The 8,630-nt window shown below is 45.2% G+C and overlaps 1 protein-coding gene across 2 annotated transcripts; it reads left to right on the top strand.

The window, feature by feature from the left end:
- The first annotated feature begins 635 nt into the window (after window positions 1-635).
- On the top strand, window positions 636-5,751 carry COMMD9 (COMM domain containing 9). 2 transcript variants are annotated; one of them, XM_014873636.2, is made up of 6 exons: window positions 636-1,094; window positions 1,174-1,299; window positions 1,777-1,916; window positions 2,635-2,669; window positions 3,849-3,952; window positions 4,779-5,751. In XM_014873636.2, the coding sequence occupies exons 1-6, from the start codon at window positions 1,044-1,046 to the stop codon at window positions 4,917-4,919; spliced, it is 597 nt and encodes a 198-aa protein (XP_014729122.2). In that variant the 5' UTR covers window positions 636-1,043; the 3' UTR covers window positions 4,920-5,751. The 2 variants fall into 2 exon arrangements, with proteins under 2 accessions (XP_014729122.2, XP_014729123.2); XM_014873637.2 differs by lacking the exon at window positions 1,174-1,299 and having other exon boundaries at window positions 1,029-1,094.
- Window positions 5,752-8,630: the final 2,879 nt, after the last annotated feature.

The following is an 8,630-nucleotide window of genomic DNA, read 5'->3' as shown; positions in this document are numbered from 1 at the left end:
GTCAAGAGAAAGTGATTCTGGTTTCCTAACTCTTAAACACCGACCTCAAACCACCACCCCATGCTTTTTCCCACTGGGGTGCTATTGTTTAACCCACTAACTGCAAATCTTTCATTTTGGAAACCAAAAATTAATATCTCACCATCCTTCCCTTCAGTTTCTGTTCTATTCTAGTGTGTAGTATATTGGAATCTGTTCCTCTGCAAGAATAAACCCCTGTTCCCTGCCAAGCTTGTGAAGCCCAGTGGAAGAAGTGTTTATAAGTTTGCATTTCTCACTGTGCAATAATCTGCTTACAACAGAGATGGAAATGAGGATGGGGATGTGACAGAGGCAGTGATGGGGAAATATCACATACTAGTGATGCCCTGGAGCCAGATGTGCTGGAAGCCACACAAGGCAAAGGGAAGACGTTCTCTCTCAGAAAGACTCATCTAAATCCCTTCAAAAAAGACACAGTTTGCAAAGATAGCGCTCCGTATGGCTGCGGTGGTGCCACGATAAATCCTTCACCTCCCGTTCCCGCTGGCTGAAATCGGCGCGCTTACAGCACAATTCCGAGGCAGAGTTTTGCACTGAGAGCAGAGAACGCCCCGAGTGGAGCTGCAGGGGCAGCGCCACACACCGACAGCTTCTCAGTCTCTGTCTGTGTGCCGGCCCGTGTCCGTGTCCCTGTCTGTGTCCGTGTCCCTGTCTGTGTCCGTGTCCCTGTCTATGTCCGTACTCATGTCCCGGCCCATGTCCGTGTTCCGGTCCGTGTCTATGTCTATGTCCGTGTCCGTGTGTGTGCGTCTCCCGTCCCGGCCCGTGTCCGTGTCCGTGTGCCGGTCCGTATCCGTGTCCGAGTCCGTGTCCCTGTCTACGTCCGTACTCATGTCCCGGTCCGTGTCCATGCTCCGGTCCGTGTGTGTCCGTGTCCCGGTCCTGTGTATCCATGTCCCGGTCCATGTCCCGGTCCGTGTCCATGTCCCCGTGCCCGACCCCGCCCCGGTGAGGGCGCGTGATGGCGGCGGGCGGAGCGCGTCGGCGCTGACGGCGCCAAGATGGCGGCGCTGCGGGACGGGGACTTCGCGGCGCTGCAGATCCTGCTGAAGGTGAGAGGGGCAGGGCCGCGGGGGACGGGGCCGCCGCTGCCGGGCCGCGGCTGAGCAGCCCCGCTTTGCTCCCCGCCAGGCGCCGTCCAAGGACGCCGTGCGGCAGCTGTGCCAGGAGTGCTTCTCCAGCCCGCCCGCCGCGCTCGGCCCGCTGGCGCAGCGCGCCGGCCCCGGGCTCGCCGTCAGCGCCGAGGAAGCGGAGCAGGTACGGCCGGGCAGGGCAGCCCGGGCCCCACGGGAGGGAGGGAGCGGGACTGTGCGGGGCCAGCACGGCCGGTGCCCGGGCCCTCGGGAAGGAGCGGGGCCAGCACGGGCGGTGCCCAGGCCATGGGGACTGTGCGGGGCCAGCACGGCCGGTGCCCGGGCCCTCGGGAATGAGCGGGGCCAGCACGGCCGGTGCCCGGGCCCTCGGGAAGGAGCGGGGCTCCATGCCGCTGCTGAGACGGGACGTGCGCGGTAACAGCGAGCCTCGCCCCGCGGCAGAAGGGAACGGGCTGAGGCTGCGAACCGGAGGGCGCTGAGGAGCTCAGCCCCATCCTGCTAAGGCTGTCGGGCCGTACGTGGATGCCCCAAGGTGGTGTGGGTCTCGCAGCATAAGCTGTGTCTCCTGGCTAAAAAGGCCGGTCCTGTGCGGTGTATAATGCTTTTCAACCCAGCCCCTTCTCCCCTTGCCTCCTGACAGCTGGTGTCTGCTTTGCACAACTTCACCAGGCACGTGGTGTACCGCGGCTTGACCAGGGCAGAAGACATCCTCTGTCTCTTCCCTGAAAACTTCCACCAAAATCTGAAAAACCTCTTGACTAAGATAATCTTGGAGAATGTGTAAGTGCTGTCCACCTGCCATTTGCTTTCAGCTGAAGAGTTAAGGCCTATGTATGTGGTTTGGTATGTGGATAGTTGGCAACATCACAAGTTACCTTGTTTCTGTAAATTTTGTGTGCCTTGGGCATAATCACACAGGCTGGGATGAGCAGAGTTGAACAGAATATGTCATCTGAGTGGAATCGCCAATGAAACACAGCCATGGGCACACAGAGTTTTCCTATGACTTTTGAAACAGACGTGGGCCACATTCCCAATATGCAAAGCCCCTTTTATCTTAACAGCCGTGTGGTGAAAAAATGCTACTGTCAATGATAAAACCTAGAAGGCTGGATTTCAGCTCTAGGACACCTAGGTAGTATCCAGATATGCATCCACTTGTCACCATGGCTGAGGTGCAGAGGCACTGTATGTGAGAGAGCATACAAGAGGTGGTGGCAGAGGAGGGCAGTTCTGCTTGTACATCTCAATGCTTGGAGCCCATTGCTTTGATAAAACCAGGGAGAAAGGTACATGCTTTAAATGAGCTGCCCTTCCAGAAGAACCCACAGTTTGCCTGCCATTACCCCCCAGTCCCAGCCTTCCCATGGCATTCAGTAGCATAGGCAGTCTCTGTCTCCTGCTTACTGCTGGTGACCCTTCAGTCAGGGATAAGCCATGCCTCTTTTTCCTTTGTCCTCAAAGCACTGTTGATACTGTTTTCTCCACTTTTTCACAGCTCTGCTTGGAGGAATGAAGCACAAGCCAGTCAGAGTAAGTAGTAGAATAATGTCAGGAATGAGATTGTGTGCTAGGAAATGAATTAATGAAGTATCTGACATGCATTACATAGGGACCAAGGCAGACATTCCAGCAGACTGATCTGTGTTAACATAAAAAAAGTGAATGGTTTCCTGCCCCTCCCAAGCCACCAGCAATCAATCTTTGAAAATTAACATACAAGGCTAAACAGATGTATTTTGTGTTGTTGCAAATGCTGCCAAGTGATGGCCCTAACAGACTGCGAGCTGTAATTTGTTCCAAAAGCAGGAGCAAGGCAGCCAGTTGTGCACTGCCCCCTGGAGCTCTGTGCAAGAAAGCAGCAGGAGCAGGGAGATAGAGCCTTTCCCCAGACAGAAAAAAAAATCAGTTAGACAATAAAGCACAGAGAGGAAGTGACTTGAGTGTCTGTAGTCAGTAGAAGGCTGGCAGCCAACCCCTGGGGAGGACACTAAGCATCTTACAATAGGCAGAATCCAGACAGGCTGCAATTGCCTACAGAGACAGCTCTTAGCAGCCAAGTTAGACCTGTCTCTCTTTCCTTGGGTGAGCCCAAGAGGTCTCAAGCTCTGAGCTATTGATGTTAGTATTGCACCTGCTAAATGGTTTCTGATAGGCTGCATGTAATTAAGATGATATTTGAAATATTTTTAAGGGATGTGAATATTGCAGTTTGCCAGTATGTTTGCTGTACTGCAGGATGCTTTGGTTCCCAGGTTGGGGAACTTGAAATAACATGTTTTATACTACTCAGCTTTCCTGAGTGCTTTCTTAACAGTTTCAGAGCAGAGCAGTAAGCATGCAGGTGCCAGAGCAACTCATGATGAAACACTGGTTGAGTGTAGTAGGCAGCAAGGCAGGTGTAAAGATGTGGAGAAGACATCTTAGTGCTCTCCTTCTCCCAGCTGCTTTGGGAATTTACCTCTGCTTCTTGCACTGTCTTTGCATGTAATGATGGGAGAACCCTTTTGGCCCTTCCAGTGTCATGAGGAGGCCTTCAGAAACTGGTTTATTCCAGAGTAAATTTATGGGAAACCAGAATTTAGTAGCAACTAAACTTGTTCGCTTCCCAGGGCCAGAAGTGGAGAGGCCTGTGCATGGTGGTAGTCACAGCTTCTAGGGTCTGGTATCATCATAACATCAGCCTAACAGAGCCATTTTTTAACCCCCCAGTCTCCCTGCCTCGGCTGGTGGACATGGACTGGAGGGTGGACATCAAGACATCTTCAGACAGCATCGTAAGAATGGCAGTCCCTACCTGCCTGCTGCAGTTAAAGGTAATGGCAGTGGCTGTGAAGGACTGAAATAATGAAGTCCAGCACCTGCCTTGCCAGGGCAAACCAGTTCAGACAGGCATCTGGTGCTAGCTTCGTACCTGGTGGGCCGTTAGGCTTTCTCAGAGATGATACCTGAAATGCCACAGAGCATGGGAATGATGTCCCTGATGAAAATTGTCTTGCACGGAAGTTTTGTGTGCATGAGGGTGTGAGAAGTCACCGTGCTTGTTCCTAGTCACCATTGTTTTCTACAGAAAAAAAGAAGATAAACCATGAAGCTATCATCCTTCAATTCTAAGCATTCCATCAGCACGTTTAGCTGACTTCCATTAGTTGGGAAATGTCTTGAGATTACTAATAATTTCCTTCACTGGCCACATCAATCATTTGGGGAGTATACCTAACTTACTGCTTGTGTTCTGTAGAGTTTTGGATCCCCCCAACCAATAAAAATCAGATGAGTGGGCTTCAGAGGAGGAATTAAAATCTAAATGTGTGTAGGGTGTGGTTAAGTATCCTATGTGCTATCTGCTGAGATGCTTTTGAAGATGCTTTTGATAGAGATGTGGCACCCTGCCACAAGTATCTTCAAAATACCCCAGTACTCATGGCAGTAGATGCTCACTTGCACTCTGTCAATGGGAGTGCACTTCACTAGTGAGGCACACAGCTTAGAAAATGTGCTGTGGTTTTTCAGGATGGAGCTAGATTCCAAATTCAAACCATTTTATTTAACCTATGTATTAAACACTGGCTTTTGTAGTGGCTCTGGAAAAACACATAAATGAATTTTTCATACAACTAACATCTGCGTTCCTATTTTAAGATTCAGGAAGATGCTGCCTTATGTGGAAATAATCCTGTTGTTTCTGCACTGACCATGGAACTGAGCAAAGAAACTCTGGACACTATGTTAGAAGGTCTGGGAAGGATTCGGGACCAACTTTCTGCTGTTGCAAACAAATGAATGCTCAAGGGCATGGATTCCAGCAGCAAGGAAGGGAAGTATTCTCTACCTACAGCTGTCAGAAACTGCAGCCTAGTGTAACATGTTGTCTATTTCAGCAAAACAAAACTAAAGAGGTTTCTTTCTTGAATTAATGAGATAGCTTTTGAAAAGCTAACACTCAAATATTCATTTGGTTGGATGCCAAAAAGTGGTTTCCTATTATGATGTTGAACAAAAGCTGTTCACCGTTTCAGAAGAGGATTTGAGGGCTCAGAGCCTGGCTTAATCACAAGGGTCATAACTGCAAACAGCAAATAGCTGCAGCCAATGAAGCAAGTTCTATCTCTGTCCTGAAATGAGAATCTGAAAGGCTCAAGCTGGGTAATGGGCTGCCTTCCAACATCAGAAAAGGAGGGTGCTTCTCTCTGGAATGTGCACGTACTGAGGTGCCTGCTGGATGTAGCACTCTCTCCCTCTCAATGAAGCACAGCCATGCTGCAGATTGTTATTACAGGATAATGCGCTGAAATAGGGCAATTATGCTACAACACATTCCCTTCTGATCAGCTTCATAGCACATTTGCAAAATGACTGTTCTGTACATCTTTAGCAGCAACTAATTTCCTCCTTCTGTTTGAAAAGACAAAAAGGAGTTCAGGTAATTTATGTTTGGGGTTTATTGGATCCTGGGCTTTGCCTTTGCTGCACAAAAACCAAACTGGGAGAATAAAGAATTGAAGGCGGTTTTCTGTGCTGTAGTAAACCCGTCTGTTGCAATACGTGCCTATACTTCTCCAGAGTGTTCTGTTGTTTGTGTAAATCTTTATTTAATTAAAGAATGAACTGCTAATTGATTTTGTGAATCCTTTTCAGTCTGGAAGAGATGTTGTCCTGGGTTACCCCAGCCTCTTTGTGATGGTGCCAAGTTTCTAGGCTGGTTTAATGGATGTTCATGTTTGTTGCTGAAGAAGGATCTTTTGTTTCCTATTCAAATTGATTTATGTTTTAAATTTCCTTCTCTTCATTGTAATACAGGTTTCAGGGCACCTCTGTACAGTATTAGAGGTGATGACCCTGACCTAGGAGTTTATAAAAATTCGTGCATTGAGAGTGTAGAGGAGTTAAATGCAGAAAATCAACAAAACTCAGATTCTTCTTTCTGATGAGCTTCTATAGAAGTGTGTATCCAAATGTGTTTATGGCAAAATCCAATCTTTCCTACAACACTGGGCTCTCCTTCAAGACACAAAATATTGTTTGCTGTGTTTGGAAATAAGAAATCATTCAAGAAGTGTGCATGAACTACAAGAACCTCGTTAATTAATTTTACACATCCCCCCAAAGTGCAGTCTAGAGTGTAAGTGAAGGCTTGTGCCTTTGAAAGATAATGGTGAAATGCAGCTCATGCATCAAGATCAACTGTGTGACAAGTCTTGAGCAAAGATTATAATGCTTAGTATGGTATCAAGACAAACTGGTACATTTCATATATAATAGGGACATCTCAAATGGAGGAGATGGATATTTAAGAGTATGTTCTGTAAGATTCAAGCTGTGAAAAACATCCCTAACAGAGTCATTCACTTCGAGGAAGTCTCGTTGCCTTGCAACCTTGCCTTAAAAAATAACAAATAGTTTATATAGTAATATTTTAGAAGGTAAGAATCACTGAGGAGGTAAATAATGCAGGATGGAGTACTATGGTGTTAGAGGAGCTGAGGAAGTCAAAACACAGAATAAATTAAATCCTTGAGGTAAATGCTGAAGTTATAGTCAAAACGTAGGGTCCAATGCAATGAAGAACTGATAGTTGTTCTCAGGTAAAACAATTATAAAATTATAGCATAGTTATAAAGAAAAGGAAGACTTAAAACTGAAAAGGCTTTTCCAGTGGCAGAGTGGAGCTCTCTGCAACTAAATGTTGCTTGTGCAGTCTTAATAAAAAGGAGTGTGTCCACTGCATCACATGCCAAACATCTGATGGCTTCAAGGGGTAGATCTCAGGTTATTCTGCAAGACACTGGTATTTTCTAGCCCAATATTTAGGATGCTGTGAGAGCTTGCCTTCAAATCTTTGCCTAAATTGTTAGGTATTTTATTGTGAACTCTTATCTCCTTAGCCAGAAGAGCTAAGACTGCTCAGAAAAAGGTACATAAAACAAAGGAGGCTGAGTAGGACTGTCATTACCCAGACAGCAGGAGAACTTCACTTTAAAGTCCTTTTTTATGGAGCCTGCTACACAGAAAGAGAATAAATTGCCTGCTACTGCAGGCAATCATATGAGATCTTTTTCATAAAATTATTGCTCTCTTAAAATGAGTTAGATTTTCATCCTCCCTCCACATATTGCTGCTATTTGGTAGGACTAGCCTAAGAGATGATGTATGTGTCTCTTCTCTGTTACCAGTCTGTTACTGTGCCAACACTGTCCTCTTTTGCCTACTTCTCTCCTGCCTTTCCATTTCCCCCTTCTGTTTAAGAAGCAGTAAAATCCCCCTTCACTTCTGACGACTAAGCCTTGTAAGTTCTATAATCTGTGCCTTTCAGAATTGCAGTTGCCATTCTTCACTTAACAGTTGCATCTCCTTTGAATGGGGTCATCACCACAAGTGTTTCTGGAGGATTGTCCAAGGACATCACTAAAGAATGAACTCTCATAGTATGTGAATCACCAAATGAACTAGGAAACCACAAGACTTCATTTTGAAGTGGAGCTTAAAGAAGCTCCATCCTCATTCGAGTATTTGAGATACAGAAAATTCGTTTTCTACATGTACACTTGGTAATGGTGCTAATTCAGTTACAGTAAGCAATATAGTGATAAGTTTATTTGTAAAACACAGTATGCAAGTTAAATTCAAATTTTAATTTCACAATCAGACATTGTGTTGAATCTGTGTCAGTGTTGAAAAAGCATTAAAAACATTAAAGCCTACTTTGTATTATTCAAAACAATACAATGTTTCCTTTTGTTGCAAGAAAATGTACACTTTAGGGTGTTAAGATTAGAAATTGTGTGTGTAGATGTGAGCAAGAAAAGCTCAGAAAGAAAATGCCTTTAATATTCTTAGCTTCTACTTCAATTACTGATCTTTAAACACTGGTTTAAAGCAGTAGAAGACTTTCTAAGACTAGTAATGGTTTGGTAAAGGTATAATAATTATATCAAAGTGTTGAGTTTAATACATTAAATTTATATATTCAAATTCTTCTGAAACTACCATGTATACAAAGTTTTTGCTTTTTTTATAACTGAAGTCTTACTGTTTCACTTCAAACAAATTATTTTGTTACTAGTAATCCGGTTTAGAATTGCTTTGGCCTAAGCTAAAAATGTTAGTTTGTATTTTTTTGCTATCTAATTTTCACTGGATATAATAAAGTTTCTTTAGCAATATAGATGGGACCCCTGCCCAGATCAGGATTGAAAAAGGCATTTTGGGATCAAGAGACCAATCTGGGATAGGTCTCTTGTTAAATGAACATATCTCTTAAAAACCACACCAGTCCAGCTTAATCTCACTTTTTGGTACTAGAAACAACATACTTGGTGTAAGTTCCTCAGCTGCTTTATTAACTGTGTTTATTCTGAGTCATAATAACCCCTACAAAAGTAGCAGTTTAATACATTTAACCACTCTTTTATATACCCTTAAAAGATTCATCTCACTAGGTGTAGAGTGGCAGCACTTCAAGTTCAAGAATCCCACTTCTCCAGACCCTTTTCT

The sequence above is a fragment of the Sturnus vulgaris genome, chromosome 6 (assembly GCF_052056855.1).
Source record: "Sturnus vulgaris isolate bStuVul1 chromosome 6, bStuVul1.hap1, whole genome shotgun sequence".
Taxonomy (NCBI): domain Eukaryota; kingdom Metazoa; phylum Chordata; class Aves; order Passeriformes; family Sturnidae; genus Sturnus; species Sturnus vulgaris.
The sequence above is the reverse complement of the archived record's forward strand: the minus strand, read 5'-3'. Positions and strand labels throughout refer to the sequence as shown.

What these genes read in the sequence shown, in the direction of transcription:
- COMMD9 (XM_014873636.2), top strand. Translation starts at nt 1,044, where the DNA reads ATGGCGGCGCTGCGGGACGGGGACTTCGCGGCGCTGCAGATCCTGCTG. An exon ending in CGCTGCAGATCCTGCTGAAG is followed by an intron (nt 1,095 to 1,173) that starts GTGAGAGGGGCA and finishes GCTCCCCGCCAG; the next exon opens with GCGCCGTCCAAGGACGCCGT. An exon ending in TGAAGCACAAGCCAGTCAGA is followed by an intron (nt 2,670 to 3,848) that starts GTAAGTAGTAGA and finishes TTAACCCCCCAG; the next exon opens with TCTCCCTGCCTCGGCTGGTG.